Source organism: Ovis canadensis, chromosome 12, assembly GCF_042477335.2.
Source record: "Ovis canadensis isolate MfBH-ARS-UI-01 breed Bighorn chromosome 12, ARS-UI_OviCan_v2, whole genome shotgun sequence".
In the NCBI taxonomy this organism is placed as follows: Eukaryota; Metazoa; Chordata; class Mammalia; order Artiodactyla; family Bovidae; genus Ovis; species Ovis canadensis.
The window spans coordinates 90,328,963-90,350,000 of record NC_091256.1 but is presented as its reverse complement, the minus strand read 5'-3'; the positions used below and the strand labels follow the sequence as shown (position 1 = coordinate 90,350,000).

The 21,038-nt window shown below is 64.0% G+C and overlaps 1 protein-coding gene across 2 annotated transcripts; it reads right to left on the bottom strand.

The window, feature by feature from the left end:
• Window positions 1-748: 748 nt before the first annotated feature.
• INAVA (innate immunity activator) lies at window positions 749-20,130 on the bottom strand. 2 transcript variants are annotated; one of them, XM_069545076.1, is made up of 10 exons: window positions 19,882-20,130; window positions 13,784-13,932; window positions 13,014-13,138; window positions 12,606-12,722; window positions 11,900-12,110; window positions 7,301-7,354; window positions 6,272-6,482; window positions 5,936-6,109; window positions 3,627-4,266; window positions 749-2,342 (listed from the first exon to the last, which is right to left on the bottom strand). In XM_069545076.1, exons 1-10 carry the CDS (start codon window positions 20,040-20,042, stop codon window positions 2,250-2,252), a joined length of 1,935 nt encoding a protein of 644 aa, XP_069401177.1. In that variant the 5' UTR covers window positions 20,043-20,130; the 3' UTR covers window positions 749-2,249. The 2 variants fall into 2 exon arrangements, with proteins under 2 accessions (XP_069401177.1, XP_070145333.1); XM_070289232.1 differs by having other exon boundaries at window positions 7,301-7,404; window positions 11,938-12,110.
• Window positions 20,131-21,038: the final 908 nt, after the last annotated feature.

Sequence of the window (21,038 nt, the reverse complement as noted above, 5' to 3'; positions counted from 1 at the left end):
TGGCCTGACCCGGGGTTTCTGTGAGGGCGTCGGAGGGAGCCCTCACCTGACGCAGTGCCTCAGCTCTGGGCCCACATGGTCCTGGGATTGTGCCTCCAGAAGGCGTCGCTCCGGATCCAGAGCGGCCCCTGCAGGGCGGGCGTGGACCTGGCCCCCCTCGCCTCGCGGGTCACGTGGCAGTCCGTACTCCCAGCGGAGGACCCGGGACCCCCCACTTCCGGCTTTGGAGTCAAGGCGCTGGGGCGTTACGCACAAGAGCCTCCCCTCGGGGCGGTGGAGGAGCCCATCGCTGAGCCACGCCCACTGCGGGGCCACACCCATTAGCGGGCACCGCCCATCGCCGAGCCACGCCCACCACTGAGCACCACCCACCACCGAACCACCCCCATCGTCGAGCCACGCCTACTACTGAGCACCGTCCACCGCCGAGCCACGCCCATCGTTGAACGCAGCCACCACTAAGCAGCGCCTATCACTGAACCACGCCCACTGCCGGACCACGCCCATCACCTCCTTGGGGCTCCCCGGGGCTGCTGCGGGGGGGGGGGGGGGGGGAAGGGGGGCCATCCTCCTCAGGAAGGACCCTCAGAGCCCAAGGAAGGGCCCTGGTGGGGCGGCGGGGTTGGGGACGACCCAGGAGCTTTGACTCCTCCCATCCTGCCCAGGACACTTCCCACCAACCTGCTCCCCAGGGCCCTGGCCAGACCATCAGCTGGAAACTCGGCGCATAAGAACCTTCCTCACCAGCTTGGCCTCACAAAGCACAGTTTATTGGAGTTTTTGGCACGGAAACTCCACATCTCCAGCCACACAGCCGAGAACATAGCCGCTTCTCAAGTGCAGCGGGTGTCACACGGGAGCAATAAGTTAACATATGGGGCGCACACGTATGTGGGGTGCTAACCCAAGGAGCGCTGTGCTCCACGAGGACTGGAGGGTGGGTGGCTGTGCCCAGGTGGCCCCAGACTGGGAAGCTGCAGGCCAGGAAGGGCAGGGATGCGGGCTTCCCCGAAGGCCCCCTCCCTCTTCCTGACCCCTCAGCCAGGTGGCCCAGGCAATGGGAGAGGTGGGTCTCATCTGGGTCAGGATGTTAACGGGTCCTCAGGCAGTCTCCCCAGCTTCCACCCTGCAGACGGAGGGCAACGCGTGGGCAAAGTCAGCCTAGTGTGCCCCGCCCCTCTCGGCCTTGACTCGGCAGCTCTCTCCTGCGAGCAGGGTCCCCCATTTGGGGGTCTAACCAGGCAGCAGAGGCCCTACTAAAACAAGAGCCCGGGACCACAGATCAGCTTGGCACAGCCAGCTGCCAGGCCTCAAGTCTCAGTGCTAGGACAATTCAGTAACACCTGCAGGGTGAGTGTCCCATGTCTGTAAAGCCAGAACTTGCCCTCCTTTAAGATCTGGTCTCAGGACAGAGGTACACGGGTGGGAGAAGCAGTGACACTCCTGCCCCCGGGGTAACGACACAGGGCGCATCTTTCTAAAAGCAACTGTGCAATGTTGGTTCTTGGGACGACGACAAAAGGACGTCAGCGGGTGGGGGCCTGCCAGTCCTCTTGGGGCCCAGAGGAGGTGGTTAGCCCCTATCTGGGCCTCCTGATGCTCCAAACCAGAGAGGCCTCCTTGGACCCGAGGCTCCTGGGCCTGGTTCGCGCTGGGGGCTGCAGGACACAGGTGCAGTGACCAGGGCCCCGCAGGGTCAGGAAAAGAGCAGGGCTCAGAAAGACAAGACTCCACCCGGACACACTGACCTTTAACCCTGCCCTTGGTGCGTGCATCACAGAGCACAATAGGGAGGGCAGGATGCGCCCAGCCTGGCACCCCTACGCCCAAGCGCTGGGAACCGGGGACAGGAAAAATGCCCCCAGCAGTAGTGGGGGAGGAGGCCCCGGGGTTGTCCAGAGCACTGCGGGAACTCGCCGTGGCCCTATCTGCTCCAGGCATCCCCCGCCACCCATCTGGCACATGGAGGGATGCCACTAGTCAGAGGCAAGGCCTCACATCCAGTAGGCCAGTCTCTGGGAAGTAAAGCAGCCTCCTATCACAGGGATCGTGCGGACAAACCACAAACATGAATCCTTAGGCCAGGGCTTTTGAACAAAAACTGATTAAAAAAAAGTCTCAGCTCCAGGTCATCGACCTGCGATGGGGGAAGGGAGCTGAAGAGGGCGACAAGAGGGGGCGGCCGCAGCCCCAGCCCCGCTGGGAGCCAGTTCCTTCCACCAGCCGGCCAGGGCGTCTGCAGCCCGGGGTTACACCTGGCTCATGATCTCGCCATTCTCAGGTACAAAAACTTGCACGGGGGCCCCCTCAGGCGATCTCCGGAGCACGCACACCGTGGGCACCTGTCAGGCCAGGATGAAAGGAGAGGCGTGTGAGCTAGCCAGGTCGAGGTGTCGGGACAGCATACCCGGCCACCCCATCCTTGTCCCTGAAGGCTGCTGACCGGCGGCAGCATCGGCCCAGCCACCCAGCCCCTGCCTCCCCAGAGGCTCTCTGGGCCCAGAGATGGCCCTATCCATTTCCACCCCAGTTCTTTTCAGGGTGTGACAGGCACCTTGACCTTTGCTCTGCCCCCCTCTCCTGGGCTCAGTTCTCATCACCCTCCCATCTGGCACATCGGGCTGCACTGGGCCTGGGCCAAGGACAGGTCCCAGCTCGCGGGAAGGGGAAGGCATTTCAGCTGGAGGGTGCGGCTGGGACCGGAGCCAGGGCGCTGCCAGGCCCGGGAGGCCAGCTGAGGCCCAAAGAACTGGGGGCGGGGAGGGAGGCCAGGCGGGGCCTGCCAAAACCCCAGGTCTCAGGAAGCAGCCTGTTGGGACTTCAGGAGCATGGCCCTTGCAGAGCCCTCTGTACCAGGAGGCAAGAACAAAGGAAGGCTCCTGCCTGGTGCCCTTGTTCTGTAGGAAGAAACTGGGCACAGAAACCAGGGCGGCCACCCTATCTCATGTTGGGGTGCTCCACCTACCAGCTGCCCACCAACCCAGCCCCTGGTCCTGGGTGACAGTAACACCTCTCATCTAGGGCTTACCATACAGGGCGCGGGCCATTTCACACGCAGTACTGCCCCTAGTGGACGGGTCCTTTACTGCTCCCGCTTTACAGAAGGGGTGACATGATGGGAGTGTTGACTAACCAGCCCCATCCTGACTGCTAAGGGGCAAGGCTGACTTGTACCAGGGCCTGGGCACTTAACCACAGGTCAGCTTGCTTCTGAGCTGGGTGATGGAATGGGAGTAGGGGTGGGGAGGAGCTGACCGGTGGCCACAGGTTCGCCTCCTGCAAACCCTTTCCAGACTGTCCTGGGACCTCAAGTCAGGAAATCTGGGGGTGATTGGACTGGACATCGGATTACGAACAGAGGCCTGTCTGGTAGATCCTCAGTGGAGCCATTAGGGGGAGATGTTTTAGGTGTCCGGGAGGGTAACCTCCACTGGCGCACGTGGGCACGCGCTCTTGAGCAGGCAAACTTTGGAGGCCCCCAGGGGAGTCTCCCCAGAGCCGCAAGGAAACGTCCGGGGGCTGTTCTTCCTAGCTGAGGGCTGCCGGGCCTCCGGACTGCTGGCTCTGGGCTCTGCGCTGGGCCAGCAGGGATCGCAGGACCGGGAGAGCTGGGCCGGGGCGCGTACCTGTCCGCGCGGGGCGGGCGCGCGCACAAAGCTGTCGGCGCCGGGCGGCAGGCTGCGCACGCGGAACGCCCCCTGGCGGTCCAGCGAGTGGGGGCGCGCGCTCCGGAGCCGGGCCCGCTCGTGCCACGACTTGAGCTCCTCGGACACGGCGGCCTTGCTGAGCCCGCGGCCCGCGGGGTGGTCGCGCAGCGAGGGCGTCCGGGCCACGCGGCCGTGGGCGGGTGGCGGGCGCTGCCAGCGCGCGGGGGCCGCGTCCTCGCCGCGGCCCGGGCCCCACTCGGCCCACTGGGCGGGCGGCGGGCGGCCCTCCGCCAGCACCACGTAGCGCGCAGCCCGCAGGCAGGCGGGGGGCGGCCGGGGCCGGGGGCCCGCGGGGCCGCGGTGCGGGCGGGATGGCGCGGGCGGGGAGAGGGGCCGCAGGAAGGAGATGTCGGGGCTGCTGCTGCCGGGCGGAGTGGGGTGCGACAGGCTGGACGCTTCGGAGCCGCTGTCCTCAGAGCACGAGTGGCAGGCGGCACGCGGCGCGGGCGCGGGGCGAGCGCAGCAGGGCTCCGGCGCCGTCACCGTGTAGTAAGTGGGGCGGCGCCGCGGGAGGGCGCTGCGACCCCGGCCGTCGGGGCCCGCGCGGAAGGGGTCACTCCTGCAGGGAGAAGGGGGGGCACTGAGTCAGCCGTGCCTCCGAGGGTCTAGGGACCGAGGCATCGCCCGGCCCACCTAGCGTCCTACACGCCCCTCCGGCACCCCACCCCCTCCTGCTCCACTGCATGGCCAGCCCGGGTTGGGGACGAGGAGGCCACAGCTGCCTCCTGGCCTCCGCCACCTCAGGTGCGAGTGGTCCAGTGGCATTTCGTCCACACGATCTGTCCGGGCGGACACTGGCAAACATCTGAGATGAAGGCCTGAAACTGGCCCCGGCACCGAGACAAGCTCGTCAAGGGCGGAGAGCCCAGGGCTGGGGCCAAGGGAGAAATACCTGGGGCCTGGACTTCAGCCTCCAGACTGGGACAGAGTGGCTTCTGCCCGGCGAGGGGCTCTGTATGGTGGCCCCAGCCAGCTGGGACAGCCGCCCTCCCCGGGACACCAGCCCAGGTCAGGAATCCACTCTGCCGCTGCCAGCCCCTCGGGAGCAAGCAGGCCTGCCCATCCAGAGGGGATGCCTTTCACTGATCTGCACATAGGCCGTGTGTTAAAGGCCCAGGTGTGTACGCTGGAAAATGCGCTGCGGGACTTCAGTGCTGCCCACGGGCAGCTAACCTGACATGAGAACCCAGCCACATCCTGAGGCTGCCTTGGACCCCTGGGAGGGCGTGGCCAACACTGCCCGCCATCCCTGGCTCACTGATCCAGCGGTGGTCACTGAGACAAGCCCCAGAGGGCGGAGGACTCAGAAGGGAGGGCGCAGTAGGTGCTCATCGATCATGGGTTCTGTATCTGTGGATTCACCTGCTGCTCGAATGCATCTGCAACTTCCAAATTAACACTCCCAGACTCTCCGGTCACGTGTGGACACACAGGGTGGTGAAGATTCTGAGCTGCCCAACAGGCTCTCCAGGCTGAGACCTCAGTTCTCACCCTGCACACAAAGGCCCCTTCCACAGTCTATTTAGCGTCACGCTTTCGTGTTTTTATGCCTCTGCAGGTGATTTCACAGATTAAGTCGGCCCTGAAGCTGGTGCTACAGGGCTGCCTGGTGTCCAGAGCATGAGGAAGCTGGGGCGTGATTCATGGAGAAAACACGGGTTAGATGAGCTCCGTGTGGGTGTTCGTTCTCGGGCTGCTGGCCCCGAGTTCAGTGGTATGTATTAGATAAGGTGTGTTTCAACAGAAACTCCATAAAACAAGTTTATGTGTCAATCCATTGACAGGCCAGCAGCTGTGACCCTGTGTCCCAGGGAGCAGTGGTTTGTGGTGACTTCACAGGACATAACTACCCAAGTAGTGAGAATCAACCGGACATCAACTGAAAATGTGAACTGTCCATTGTCAGGGACCAATACCAAAACAATCACAGACCACCGCAAGAGTCCCTACCAAGACACTATCTCCCCCCAATAAGACAGCCTTCTGGATGGGGAGAAAGGTCATGCAAAGAGACAACACCGGAGTCTCTGGAAGAAAACAAGTTGCTTCGTAAGTGACTCGCCCTTAGCTTTGCCCGCTGGGGCGCAGCCTCTGCTGAGAGGTGCCTGAGAAAGAGTCTCAAGGAGAAGCCACTACACAAGCCCCATGTCGCCCACGGGTGTCCCACATAGCCCTGGGCGCTGCCACCCTCGACTCTCCCGGGATGTCTGGGGGGGCCTGGCTCTTACCTCAGGGGCTGCGAATGGCCCCTCCTGCCCTGCATGTCAGGGGTGGCTGGGGCACTGGTACGGCCCTGCCGCTGCCCAGGAACACTGCGGATGGGGACCACACAGTAGGAGGCGGGCTCCAGCAGCCACAGGCTGGAGGCGCTCGGCCCATCCTGCGGGGTGCTGGCTGGGCTGCTGGAGGTGGAGGGGTTGGAGATGGGTCAGCAGCGGGAGTGCCTCCACCCAGGGATGCCAGCCCGCAGCATCACACGGAGGGAAGCCTCCCACACCAGTGCCCAGCCACGCCCCCTCCCCCAGATCCCACCTGCCCCCAGCCCTCCCTTCCTCTTGCCTGACCTGGACTCGCTTCCAGCCTCGGAAGACTTCCTGGGCTTCTCATAGGGGTGGTCCAGACTCGTCTCCTTCCAAGGGCTGTTCTGGATGGGGGCCCTCTCCAGGCCCCCCATCTCAGGGCCTGCTGGCTGCAGCCCCTCAAGGCTCTGGGGCGGGAGAGGCCGGGCGGGTGGATCTGGGGCCTCTGGGGGCGGTTTTGGCACTTGAGGTGCCTCTGCAGGTCAGAGAAACCCGGTGAGAGCAGTGGCGGGGGAACCGGCCCAACTAGAACCTCCACAGCCTGCTCCCTGCTCTCCCTCCCTTGGCTGTTTGTCCGGCTGTGCCAGGCTATGGCTCTGGGCCCAGATGCTCCAAGACACTTTCTTCTCCATTGTCCAACTGTGCCAGGCCATGGCTCTGGGCCCAGATGCTCCGAAACACTTTCTTCTCCTTTGGGACTCACTCCCTCACGGCTCCACGTTACACCTGCCTCCTCCAAGAAGCGCCCCCATACCCGCAGATGGACTCCTGCCTCAGACTCCACTTCTCTCCTTTGCTCCTGCAGCTGACCTCCCATTTCCCTATTTTCATTGTCACGCTGTGCCCGTGTGTGTGTCTTCTTGACCGGCCTGGGCCCTCCCCTGGGCAGGACGCCCCTACCCCCAGCATCGTTAGGGTTTGTAGGCAGGGTGCTCAGCCTATGAACTCATGCTTATTCCCTCGGTTTTGCCCTGTGTTCACAAAGGGCAGCGGCTGTGGTGGACAGCTGAGGCTGCAAACGGTGCGCACTGAAGCAAAGGCTGAGTCTTAGGCCACAGCAGGGGCCCGGTGCCCAAGGCTCTGCGGGACTTACCTTCCCGCCAGGGTGACTGAGCGCCTGCACCGGTGATGGGCTGGCCGTCCCCGCGGCTAGGAGGTGCGCGTGGGACTCAACGACCCCATGGAGCAGACTCTGGGCCCACCCTGCGCCCCTCGCCCCCCAGCTCACTAAGGCAACGCTCCAGTAAACTCACGCAGGAGCCCAGCTGACAAGAATCCCGAAGCCCCTCTCACCTTCCTCCCGGGGCAGCCCGTCTGACAGGGAGCTGTCATCCGAGGGGCTGAGCTCTGGGGAAGCCAAAGGGGAGAGGAGCGGGTGAGGAACACCCCCTGCTCTACTGGCGACCCGCCTGCCCCTCCCCTCTTGCGGGCACTCCATCAGGAAACACCAACCGGAGCTCAGCACCAGGCTGGGCGCCACTTTATTACTGGGAAGGAGAAAGAGTCAGAAGACGGGCTGAGGAGATGGGAAGTCTGCTTTTAATGCAGCCCCTGTCACTAGCTTTGCAGCCTCAGAGAATCTGTCAACGCTCTGGGCCTCCACTTCCCCAGGCCCCGTGCTGGCAGGCTTTCCAGGCTGGGGAGGGCAAAGGCAGAGAGGGTCATTCCAGACTGCTGTAGAGATTTCACCTAATTTGCTATAGTCTTCTGCTACCACAAATACAATGCAACTCAAGGGCCCCAAACCTGAGACCGACAGACGAGCAGCATGAGTGGGAGTTGGGACTCTGGGGTCCTGGGACAATTCAAGGGCGGCCTGGCCGGCTGAATCGGGGAGGTCCTTCACTGACGACAGGGCAGCCTCCGGAACTCACAGAGGGAACACGTCTGTATGGGCACAGCCCAGGGACCCAGGAGTCAGAGGACGTGAATTTGCTGCTGCCCCTGAACAAACTTCCCTGGTGGCTCAGATGGTAAAGAACCCACCTGCCAAACAGGAAACCTGGGTTCAACCCGAGTCGGGAAGATTCCCTGGAGAAGGGCATGGCAACCCACTCCAGTATTCTTGCCTGGAGAATCCCATGGACAGAGGAGCCTCGTGGGCTACAGTGCATGGGACCGCAAAGAGTCAGACACGACTGAGCGACTAACACTTTCACTTTGAGTGGACTGAAACTTCAGACACTGTGTCTGTACCTAACACAACCCGGACGGAACTCACAAACCATTTTCAACCACGCTCGAGAACAAGGATGAGGACAAATTCGCAACGGCTAACATTTCTCCTGGGCTCCACTTAGTGCTTTATACCCTGTGAGATTACATCTCTGTCTCCGTGTAATAGCTGAGGCCACAGAGGTGTGGGTGAGCTGATAAAATAGCTCAGGTCAGTCTGGCATTAGGTGGCTGAGTCAGATTCACACCCAGACAGTCTGACCAGTCTGGCTCACCACCACTTACAGGCTCTGCTGTTAGCTAGCTTCTCGTGCAGAGGTCCTTACTCAGAAAACTTCAGGATTTAGTTTCCAGCCATCTGAAAATTCTAACAAGGATTGACTGATGGCAGGCCTACGGGACAAACCCAGTTAATTGGCTGTTTTCATAAAGTTTCACTGAAACTCAGCTACGAGTTTCTTTACATAACGTCTGGCTGCTTTCATGCTGTGAGGGCAGAGTTGGGTAGTGGTGACCCACACAGTACAGCCCAGGAGCCTAAGACCTGCTCTCTGGACCGCTACAGAAGCTTGTCAGTCTCTGCTCCTCAGTTTAAATGAAGTAGGGGGACTGGTGGTCCAGTGGTTAAATATCCACCTTCCAGTGCAGGGACACAGGTGTGAGCCCTGTCGGGAAAGTAAGATTCCAGCTGCGACTAGGAAGAAGTGGACAAGCTGCAGTGAGGATCCAAGGCAGCCAGACAGACAGTGTCGTTTTGTTTTGTTTTTAAAGAAAAACAGTTGCAGACATTATTCCACTAATATATCATTCATTTAAAAAATGGACTGTAGCCCACCAGGCCCCTCATGGGATTCTCCAGGCAAGAATACTGGAGTGGGTAGCCGTTCCCTTCTCCAGGGGATCTCCCCGACCCCCAGGGATGGAACCCAGGCCTCTGGCATTGCAGGTGGATTCTTTACCGTCTGAACCACCAGGGAGGCCCAAATAAACGAAACCTTTTTTAAAAAAAGAAAAAGAAAAAAGCTGTTGTGGACATCATGCCATCAATCTATCACCATTTTCTTAAATGATTAAAAAGAGAAGAACGAGAACCTTCACACAGAGTAGTCTGTAAACCGTGCCCCTGGACCAGCTCAGCGGACACGATTCTGAGCTTTAGGGTTCACCTGGGGAGACATCCTCCTCCTGAATCCTGCTTCCCAGCCTCTGATCTTTTACAGAAACCCGAGGAATCGAGACCCTTCTGTTTCACCAGTGTCAGCTGGGGACACTGTGGGACCGCTCCTGTCACAGCCCAGGGGTGCAGTGGGGTGAGAGTCGTGTGTTTCGGGTTTGACTACATGGTCTGGGAAGAAAGCCATCCCCTGCCGTCAGCCCAAATCTGCGTCATCAGAACCTCATGGACTGAGAGGAACAGTGCACAGGTGGGGACCCGGAGGCCCCTGCCCGCCGCCGGATTACTCGTGGTTCCCGAGGGCTGCTCGCTGCTGTGGCCACACTGAGCCCCTGGCCCCGCAGCAGCAGCAGGACACCCCAGGCGGAGGGCAGTCACCCCACTGAACACCCTCCAAGCACCACCATCCCACCCGCAGCCAACAGCTGCTTGTGGCTATTTTAAATAAAATGAAAATTTAGTCCCTCAGCCACACAGGCACAATCCAAGCGCCCTACAGCCCCCCGTGGGTCTGGAAAGTTCCTGTCATCCGAGAAATTCCACTAGTGTCGCTAACAGCGGCACTGTCCATCCAGAGGCGTCCCGAGCACCTGCTGCGTTAGATCAGCACCGGGGCATTTCTCCCAGGCCCACTGTGGCAGTGAGTCCCACTCGGGGCCGCTCCCCAGCGCCTGCAGAGGGCCAGCCAGGTCCCCTCGCCTGGCACGGGCACAGTTGCTGGTGGAATGACCAAGAGGGTGGGTGGGTTTCTGTTAGTTTTCTGGTTAGTCTGTTTGCTTTTTCTCTGTTTAACTCAAAACACCTTTCAGCTGCTGCTGCTGCTAAGTCACTTCAGTCGTGCCTGACTCTGTGCAACCCCCTAGACGGCAGCCCACCAGGCTCCTCTGTCCATGGGATTCTCCAGGCAAGAGTACTGGAGTGGGGTGCCATTGCCTTCTCCACACCTTTCAGCTACTAATTATCAACTCCTCTCTACTTCCTTGTTTCAGGGCGAGCCGGGCTGGGCAGAGGAGCCACAGGGCAGGAACTACTTGTCTCCAACCACCCCCTCCTGGGCTCCCAAGAGAGGACGCTGGAAGCCAGGACCTCGGCCTTGCCAGGACAGGACTGCGTGCGGAGAGCAGGCCTGTTTCTCTGATCAGGAGGGTGAAAGCACTGCTGCGCTGGTCCCTTCCCCATGGCTCTGTCCCCCCTGGATTGCGTGCCTGCCTCCATCTCCCGGGCCGGCTGGCCAAAGCCCCAGGCGTGTCCTGGCCTGCTCTGCACTCCCAACAAGAAGCGTCATCGTCACAAAGGTGGCAGCGGAGCAACACCCCACACCGCTCCCTGCCCACACCGCAGGCCCGTGGTCAGGGCCCCGGGATGGAGCAAGCCCAGAAGGGATACAGGAGGCGCTGAGACACACAGAGGGGACGTGGCCGCTCCCCACCGGCCCAGTGGGCCCTCGGGGCTCCAGCGCCGGTCAGCTGCTGCCTTCCAAGGGGAGGCCGCGTCCCGGGTGCGGTCGGGAAGTGAAGGGGCTGGGGGCCTCTCCCCTCAGCACCGGTCTGCCTGGGGGTCGCTGTCCAGCCCTGCCAGCTCCCTATCTCCTGGCTCTACAGGGTCAGCCGGCACATGGAGGTCCCCCCTCCTCGCCTGCCCCCTACTCCTGGCTGTGGGGGACCGGCAAGGTGTCTGGCCCACCCTTTCCCCCCTGAATTAGAGGCGATGCGCGGTGGCAGGGAATCCTGAGATGGTATGGAGACTGTGCCTGCCGCACCGCCGTGGGGCCCGCACACAGACCAAGACTTCGGGCTCCGCGGGTGCCCTGGCAGGAAGCCCACCCTGAGGGGCGGGGGTGGGGGCTGGGGAGCCTGGTGAGGCCTGGAGTCCAGGTCCATGCAGAGCCACCGGCTCTCAGCAGGCCTGGGGCCCAGGAGAGGCCTGGGGGAGTGGCGCCCAGGGCTAGAGGCCCCAGGGATGGATCGGGAGGGAGGCCTCCAAGGGCCGACCTGATGAGCGGGGCTTGGGTCAGGAGAAAGAGAGAGCCGTGCTGAGGGCCCAGAACCTCCCGTCAGGAGAGGCGCTGGGCTGGACCAACTGCTGTCCAAGGACTGGTCTGGGCTCGGGGACTGGCCTGAGGCTCAGTAACTAGAGAGCAGGGGCTGCTCCCAACCCGGTGGGCCTAGATTCCGCAGCGCTTTGGGGATGGCGGGTGGGCGGGTGGGGCTGGACTTCCAGCAGAGGCGCGGGCCCTGAAGCGGTCCCCTGGACAGACAGGCTCAGAACGGGACCTCGGGAGCGCCCACAGCGGGCAGCAGAGCCTCACGCCACCCACGCCGTGGGCTGGGGGCAGCAGGGCTGAACACGCCCTGGAGACAAGCGGACAGCCTGCCAGGCCCCTGTCCAGGCGGTGTACTTCAAGCAGGAAGCAGAAGGGAGGAGCGTGCTCTTTTCTAAGTGGGGAGGGGTCTCGGGGAGAGGGGTGGTCCTGGGGAAGGGGGTGGGGTCGGCTGAGGTCGGGGCGGCCCGGAGGGCGGTCCCCCCGGGGACGGGGGGCTCACCTGGGCCCGGCGCCGGGCCGGGTGGGGGACGCCCCTGCCGCTCGCCCAGGCAGCGCTGCAGCTGCCGCAGCTTCTCCTCCTCCAGGCGCACCGCGTGCTGGCGCTGCCGGCGCACCTGGCGGCCCAGGTTCCCCTCGCGGCACAGGCGCCTCGCCGCCTCGGCGATCTGCAGCTGCAGGGCCAGCTGGCGCTCCAGGCCGCTCAGGGGGTCCTGGGGGAGGACGCGATCAGCGATCCCAGGCAGCCCCCCCACACCCGCCCTGGGACCCAACCGGCAGCCTCGAGCCAAGCCCCGCGGGGGCGGGGGCGGGGGCCGAGGTGGACACATTCCCGTCCAACGGTCCAACGGAAGGGCAGACAAGCCCAGGGGCTCCGCAACCCCTCAGAGCACAGGGCGGGGCAGAGGGCGGGATCCACCCCCACGGCTCTCCACCCGGGCTGAGAAAGAGGAAGACAGGCGAGGGGCCGAGCCACCAGCCTGTCCAGGCGGCTGCCCTTTGGCCCTTGGGGGGACTGGCCCAGCGTCCTCCCTTGAGGCCCCGGCCCTTCCAGTTCCTGCCCAGGCAGGGCTTCCCTGAGGCCCCTGTGGCTGACTCGTGGGCGGGGCCCCTCGTCCACCGGGAGCCAAGGGCCTCGAGCGGTGGGGTGGTGGCCTGGGGACAGGGCCGTCCGCCTTCGGGACCCAGGACGGCGCCGGCAGACTCACCTCCCTGTGCAGGGCCCACTCGTCCAGCTTATAAGCGGCTCCGATCCTGCGGCGGACCTTGGGGGCCTTCTCCCCGGGTTTGAGGGGAAACTCCGCAGGCAGGATGCCAGTCAGCTCCTGCAGGGGGGAACGAGGTCACGCCAGGAGGCTCTCACAGGCCCAGCCCTGGGCGGAGCACCGTCCAGCAGGCGTGCGTGGCCCATGCCCACCCGGCCCCCGCCACCTCCGCCCGCCCTGCATCTAGGGCTGTCCCTCCTGCTCCCCGGGGCCAGGCCTCTGCACGGGCCGGGCCATGGTGCCCTGGGCTCCTCCCCCGTGCGGTACTGTCGGCCCCCCCAGGGAGAGCGGTGGTGGGGCGGCGCCTGACCCCTGACTCTCAGCCCCACCCCGCAGCCGAGCGGCCCTCACCGCCTCCCGCAGGCAGAGCCTCCTCAGCTCCTCCAGGCAGGCTTCCAGCCGCTCCTCCAGGGCCCGCTGCTGCTTCCGCACGGCGTGGGTCAGCTCCTTCCCGGGGGACACCGGGCTGTCCGGGCCTGCTGGGGACAGGGCCATGTGCTCAGGGGGGCTGGTCCCGGCTGCCTCCCTGCCCGCCCCAGCCCGGGCGGTGATGCACACGTGGGCTCACAGTCTCAGGCCTGTCCAGACTACGGGCCGGCTGCCACGGTGCTGTGTCACAGCTGCAAACCGGCTCGTCTCCCGCCACCCAGTGGCCCATGACGGCTCAGAGGAAGGGCGGCCCCACCAGCCTGGTGCGGTGCGGCCGCGGTCAGGGTTCACCCTTCCCATCCCACCCTCCATCCACGGCCACTGACCGCTTTCTCTGTTTCTCCCCCTCTCGCTGTCACACGCACGCACACACACCACCCACACCTCTTGTCTCTAGTCCTCCATCCAGACCAGTCCCCACTGGGCCCACCAGCTTGCACAGACCAGAGCCTCAGCCCCTCACCCCAACCAGATAAGATTTTCCAGCTTCTGAGGGATCGTGGAGCCAAGGGAGAGCACTGCAGATACTTGCCCAGACAGGACCCACGCTCCCGGCCAGACCCCCAGCAAGGAAGGCCCTCCAGCCCTCCCGGTGTCTGCACTGCAACCCTCGGGGCCCAGAGCCCCGGACTCGTGGACTTGGGGAATGGAGGCATCGGGGGCTCGGGGACTGGGGGGCCTGAACCACTCACCTGAGTGCAAGATGATGCCGCTGTCCGTGTCGCTGACCTCGTCCTTGCTGTCCATGGCGGGCTTCTGGGAGGAGGGGGCAAGGAGAAGGAGGGGCCGACACCCTTCCCAGCCCAGGCCAGGACACGGAGGTGGCCTGGAGTTTCCCCAGCTTTTAAAAGAACAACAAAAAATGACAGCAGTAAAGCCCCGAGCTTCCAGACAGAGCTGAGTAGTCGGCTGCGTGAGGGCGGGGCCGCGGAGTGGCGACCTGGCCTCTGGGGGAGGAAGTCTGGGGATGGGGCGGCCTTGGTGCTGGGGTGACCCGGCCCTGGGTGGACTCTCAGCCCAGCCTAGACAGCCACCGCTGCCCCCCACAGAGAAGCCTCGAAGCCCGGGGGGTGACAGCAGGGCGGGCCCCGGGGACCGTGACACCAGGCAGAAAAACCGTAAGGAGAGCGAAGGGAGAGGATGAAACGGGGAGGACAAACCTGGGAGGGCAGTGTCCGTGCCAGGAGGCACACCGCGCCCACTGCCCCGTGGGGAGGGCGCTGGCACACGGCCAGGCCTGTGTGTGCGCCCACAGCCCAGGCCCCCTGCTCTGTCTGCACCAGGCCGTCCATCCGAAGGCAGGTGCCCAAAGCCTCCCGCCAGCTCTGGGCTACCCATGACCCCTGGGAGACCCCTCGGAGGGGAGGAGACCAGGGCATCACACCCCCAGCCGGGAGAGACACAGCATGCACATGTGTGTGTCTGTGGATGTCTGTGTATGGGTGTGTGTGTCTGTGTATGGGTGTGTGTGTGTCTGTGTATGAGTGTGTGTCTGTGTCTGTATATGGGTGTCTCTGGATGGGTGTGTGTGTCTGTGTATGGGTGTGTGTGTGTGTGTCTGTGTATGGGTGTGTGTCTGTGTATGGGTGTGTGTGTCTGTGTATGGGTGTGTGTGTCTGTGTATGGGTGTGTGTCTGTGTCTGGGTGTCTCTGGATGGGTATGTGTGTCTGTGTATGGGTGTGTGTGTGTCTGTGGGTGTCTGTGTATGGGTGTGTGTGTCTGTGTATGGGGGTGTGTGTGTCTGTGGATGGGTGTGTGTGTCTGTGTATGGGTGTGTGTGTGTCTGTGGGTGTCTGTGTATGGGGGTGTGTGTGTGTGTCTGTGTATGGGGGTGTGTGTGTGTGTCTGTGGATGGGTGTGTGTCTGTGGATGGGTGTGTGTGTGTGTGTCTGTGGGTGTACATGTGAGTCTTCGTGTGTATGTGTCTGTGTATGTGGGTGTCTATGTGTGTCTATGTGTCTGGGTATGTGACTGTGTGTGTGTATTTGTCTGTGTGTGTGTATATGTGTCTCAGTGTGTGTGTGTGTGCGCAGAGGGTGACCAGAGCAGAAGCTGCCGAAGCGCAGGTGCAGGCAGGTGGCAGCCTCCCTGCCTCCCTGGCCCGGGAGCGCACGTGCAGCTCAGGAGTGCTCCCAGGTGCGCGTCCACAGGCACCAGCAACCACCCCACCCCTGCGGGCGGCCGCTGTCCCCACAGAGCCCGCGGCTGCTGGCTGGAGCGGGGGTGGGGAGGCCGGGTGGGGCCCCGGCAGGCAGCCTGGAAGGAGAGCCAGCCACCTCCTCACTGAGTCAGCCATTGAGCAACAGTCCAAAAGTCCTTCCGAGTTTCTGTCTGGAGCTTATCCTGCCTCTCCTCCTGCCTCTCCCCGGGACACGCCGCGGCGCGGGGGAGGTGGGCTGGTCAGCTGTGGGGAGGAGGTGGCCTTGGAGGCTGCGCCTCGAGCAGGGCAGGTGTAGGGAGAGACCCTGCCTAGCAGGCCAGGGAGCACCCCGCTGCCCACGCACAGCCTGCAGACCCACATCAGAGCACGGCCGGCAGAGTACCTTGGGCATCAGCTAAGTCTAGCCCTAAACCAATGTGTGCCTGCAGGTCGGAGTTCCGGTCCTCTAAGGAGGCCTAGAGAAGGCACAACGGGACCATGTGGGCCCTCTGCCAGAGATGCCGCGGAGAGGAACCGATACCAGGGCACACAGGGTGAGCTACCTCTGCCCAGCCCGTCCTTCCCAGATGGTCCTTCCTCCTGGAGCTGGAGCCGGACAGAGGGCAGGCAGCTCCCCTGACCCGCCCTGTCCCCCACGTCCAGCCTGAGCCTCCCCAGAGGCTGGGCTCAGCCTGGCCTGAGCGACGAACCGAGGCCGTCTGGGTGAGCACGCCTGCTTGGTCAGGGGAGGGAAGCCATCAATTAGTCACACTTACTAATTAATTATTAACCACTCAGGAGTCGCCCTGGGAAGCGGTGACAACTCGGCCGGCTTCTCAGGCCCCTGTGCTGTTGTGGGGAGCAAACGGGGATGGTGGGGACTGAGGGCATGGGCTGGCCGGACACTCCCCTTGGAGACCCGACTCTCCATCCAAGGTCAGGAGCGGGCACTCTGGGCCCCCCAACTCGAGCACGGACCTCGGTGCCCCGGATTCAAGCCTGGGTCCTGCCGCTGCCGCTGCGATCTAGGGAGCTCACCTCACCTCACCCGCTGGGGCCCCATTCTCACCAGTGAACACTGGACGGCACCCCAGCTGCTGATCACTCCCCGCCCTGAACGTGAACCTCTGGGCCAGCGCCAGGCTGAGACAGAAGCTTCAGCAGTGCAGCAGTCCCTCCGGAGGGGCCCCCCAGCTGCAGGGACCCTGCGGTGGGGCCTCGTCTCAGCCCATGAGCACCCCCGCCCCCTGTACCCCAGACATGAGCAGGGCCCACGGCCAGGCTCCCGGGTAGGCTGGCTCCTCGCCCCAAAGACCCATGCCGGCTGCCTCGCCTCACCTGTGTCCAGGTTTCTGTCCAGGCGTCAGGGAAACACCCCCTGGTCCCAGTCAGGGGGCTGAGGGGCCCGGCATGTGGCCTCAGGGCGTGCCAGGCCGCCCCGCACTCCGACCCAGGGTGGCTCCGCGAGCTGACGGCCGACTGCTGGCCCTCCCTGGGGCCCGCCCGCGTCCCTCCCAGGCTGCCGGGCCAGGGGAGCCAGGTTACTTGTTCCGACTTGAGTCAGAGGGAGGAGCGGTGAGCAAGCCCTTCCCTGCACAAATCCTGCCGCCCAGGCAGCTCGGGCCTCTGCACTTCCGGGGGCAGCGGGGGATGGGACCAAGGGCTCCCCGCAGGAACCCCAGGAGAAGGCAGCGGGGTCGGGCCTCCAGGGCCTCCAGGGCCCCGCCCGCCCCCCAGGTTCCCAACCCGCAAAGCTCCCTCACGCATGCGGGGGACACGAGCAAGAAGGCTGCACGCTGACGAGACGGGTCCCTGCTCCCCTCACTGAAGTGGGGCCCAGGCCCAGCCAGGTTAGAAGCCCCAGGCTGGGCCATGGCCCTGGAACTCCAAGCGGGGAGGCTCCGGGGTCCCAAAGGAGGCCAGGCTGTTCCCTCCTCTGACCCCAGACGTCTCCCGCCAGGATCATCAAGGCCACATCCGCCCTCTTTGTCACTGACATCCCCAAACACCGGGGGCCAGAGCCCAGAGTGGAGCTTCATGAACCCCCGGGTCCCCACCCCACCAACCCTCAGGCAAACCCAGCACTGCTGGAGTTCAGCCTGTTTCATCAGGGAAGCAGAGCCAGGGCAGCCAGTGGTCCATCCCCAGCAGGATGAAGGCCTTCCCTGGTGGCTCAGCTGGTAAAGAATCCGCCTGCAAGGCAGGAGACCCTGGTTCCATTCCTGGGTCGGGAAGGTCCCCTGGAGAGAGGAATGGCTGCCCACTCCAGTGTTCTGGCCTGGAGAATCCACGGACTGAAACAGCCTAGCAGCTTACAGTCCACGGGGTCGCAGAGAGCGGGGACGACTGAGCGGCTAAGCACACAAGCACAGCACGGGAGGAAGAAGGGGACAGGTGCTGCCCATGCAGAGACCCCGCAGGGCTGCCCCCAGCACCTCCCTCCCCGCCACGGCCCTCGCCCCGGGGTCCCAGCACTACACACATTTCCAGATGGCTCCCCAACACCCAGCCCCCAGCCCACCTCCCCAGTCCCCTGGTAAGGGACAATAGAGGACGTCACCCCAAGCATCTCCCACAGAGCCGTGTCACGGACACAGGCAGCCCCTACTGCCCCACACACCCCCCAATGCCCCTCACGTTGCTGCACACACCCTCTATCCAAAGTGCGAGCTAGCACCCTCCAGGCTGATCACCTCTGTCTTTCCCAGGCCGAGGCGGAGGGGCTCCAGCAGGGGGCAGCCCCCTGTGCTGGGGGGCCCACCCTGGGTCCCCGGAAGCGCCGGCAGCCCCACCCCTGTGCCTCCCCATCCCCTCCAGGCCTGTCAGTCTTCCCACAACAAACAGAGGAGACCCTGAGGCACACCCAGACTCCACCTTGCCCATCCCCCAGCAAGGGGAGGTGATGGAAGCTTCTAGAATCAGCTTGTAGCATATTTTTTAATACATTATTTAAGATGAAGAGAATCACTAAGAGAATCAATTATAATGAAATGCAGTTCTAAAAACGAGACAACACAGTAAACTATACATGTTTCTCTATTAACATTAAACAGGACCCAGTAGTCTGGCAATTCTGTACGACGGACAGCACCCCAGGTTCCTAGACGGCTATCACAGTGGCTCTGTGACCTGACGCCCTCTGGCATCTATTAACAGCAAATCACAGCTACTGCCAATGCCGTCTTGTCTTCATAACTGAAGGCAATGTCAACTTTCAGTAAAGGCTGATGAAAAATAAACCTTTTCCCATCTGAGTACAAGACCCTCGGGATTCATTCTATCCACCGAGGCCGGTGCCCATTCGTCGCTGTTCAGTGGGTCAGTCGTGTCTGACTCTTTGCGACCCCATGGACTGCAGCACACCAAGCCTCCCTGTCCTTCACCATCTCCCAGAGCTTGCTCAAACTCACGTCCATTGAGTCGGTGATGCTATCCAACCCTCATCCTCTGTCGTCCCCTTCTCCTCCTGCACTCAATCTTTCCCAACCTCCATGCCCATGGACCCAGTTAAGAACCCTGTTTTTGGGTAACGCCCCATCTCTGAGTTCAGGAAGAGAAGGACGAGGATCAGGCCGTGTGCTGACCCTCAGGAAGCCTGTGCGCCCTCAAACTCACCCGCAGCATTTCCCAGCCCAGCAGGCTGTGGGACTCGGAGTGGGACTGGTCACCCCGCTCTCCCAAGAACCCTGAGATGCGCATCTCCCTGGACTCCGTCCATGGTGCCCAGGGGGCAGGTGCGCACTCCAGAGGCCTGCTGGACAGCAGCACTCTGCTTCCAGCCAGCACCCTGAGATCTACACGCCAGAGCATCACCACCACGACCACCAGTCGCTGAGGAAGCGGGGTTTCCTAGACTACTTGGAATCCGATCTTTGAAAGGAGAAGCTGCATCTCTGTTGAGTTTTCCTAAGAAGTCCTGAATCAGAGGACTCTCCCACCTCCTGCATCCATCCACTCTCCATTATGTTTTAAAGTTCCTCCTGTTAAGTTCCGTGTGACACACGAGGTTGGAAGTTAAAGCAAGGGGGTGTGGCCACCCCCATCCCCACCAGCACCCAGCAAACACCAGTCTCGGGGACTCTGAGAATTTCAGCAATCACCGAACCGGTGGTCAGCGGCTGTCTTCCCTTTCCAGCAGTGAAAAGAGAAAGGAGGGGGTCATCCCGAGACCCTCCAGGCCCAGGGGGGTGGGAGACGGTTCCTTAAACTGTTTCCTTTCCCCTGTGCTCCCCTCCCGCTGGGAAAGGTGCTCGCCTCCAGCGAGCGACGGGGGAGTGGGGCAGGGACGGCGGACTCCACGACGGCCTGGAATGCGCCCTGGAATCAGACCTCTAGGCTCGCCTCCAAAAGCCCCTTTGTCCGGTCCACCCCGCTCCCCTCCCCCACCGCGCCCTCCGCGTCCCGGCGGCCCGAGGCTCGGCTCCTTTTGTCTGGCTTCCCGGAACCTGCCAGGGGGTCCGCAGGCGTGGGGAAGGTCGGAGGAGAAAGGTCGAGGAGACGGAAACGCGCCTTTTCGGGAGGGATTCGGAATTCCCACCCCCGGCGAATTCGCCCACTGCCCGCCGGGGCCCCCTCCGCCTCGGCGGAGGACCGGGGGGTGGGGGCTCGGCCGCCCCGGCCCCCGCGCCGCGCCCGGGTGCTGCCCTTACCTGTCCCATGGAGGTCCCGCGCCGCCCGCCTGCCCCCGCGCCCCCCGCGCGCGCCTCGCCGCCTCGGGACCTGCTCGTCCAGGCCGGCTCTCCTCCCCCCGCGACTCCTCCCGGCCTCCCCGCCCCGGAGGTATTTCATTTAACTTCGGCATTCGCAGCATCCCAAATGTTAAAGATCCCAAGACATCTGTCCCCTGGGGCGTACCAAGGCCCAGAGGAAGGAGGGGGAGGACGCGCGCAGAGACCCGAGATTCCGCTCCAGGAGCCGGGGCGGGGCCGCGCGGCGGGGCGGGGAGGCGCCCGCGGCGGGGGGCCGTCCCGCGAGGACCCCGGCGCGGCGGGGCCGGCCGCCTCCCCCCGCCTCCGGACGCGCGCGCCGCGGGAGCCCCCCGCGCCGCCAGTTCCCGCGGCCCGGCGGGGGAGGCTCCTCCCGGGCCCGGGGCCGCCTTCCCTCCGCGCGCTCCGGCCGGCCCGGCGGCTTCCGCGCCTGGAGAGTCAGTCTGAGCGAAGGGGGGCGCCGCGCCCACCCCCCGGGCCCTCTCCGCCCTGCCCTCTCCCCCTCGTCGGGCCCCCGCCCCCCGCCCCCGGCGGCCGCGGCCCGGCCCGGCCCCTCCCGCGGGTGGTGGACCGGCCAGGAGCGGGGGGCGCGCTCGGGGGCTGACGGAGCCGGCGCCCCGCCCGTCATTCATTCACTCACCCGCGGATTCGGGCCACGCTGATGGAGCTCCCGCTAGTGCCCCTCCCGGCGGGTCAAAGTTCAAGCGCCCCCTCCCACGCCCCCCCACCCCCGGCATCCCGAGCTAGAGGCGCGGTCACTAGGCAGCAGGGTCAGAGAAGGAAGGCCCACAGCACCCAGCGGGGGGACCGGGGGCTGACCCCGGCCGAGGACCACACTGCCTGCCCGAGGGGGCCGTGCCGGGAACCGGGGATCGGGGCAGGAGAGGAGCCCAGGGCAGCAGCGACGGGACGCACAGAAGCCCAACGGCAAAGGACCCCCTGAGGGTCTGGGAGCTGAGGGAGCTTGGGGTGTTGGGTGAGGAAGAGGCGAGGGTCTAGGAGACTGGAGCCGCCGGCAGGGGGCCCAGGACCCAGGGCCGCTCCGTACGGTTGTCCAGGTTGTGCTGTGCATCAAACTAGGACCAGCGTACCCAGGCTCC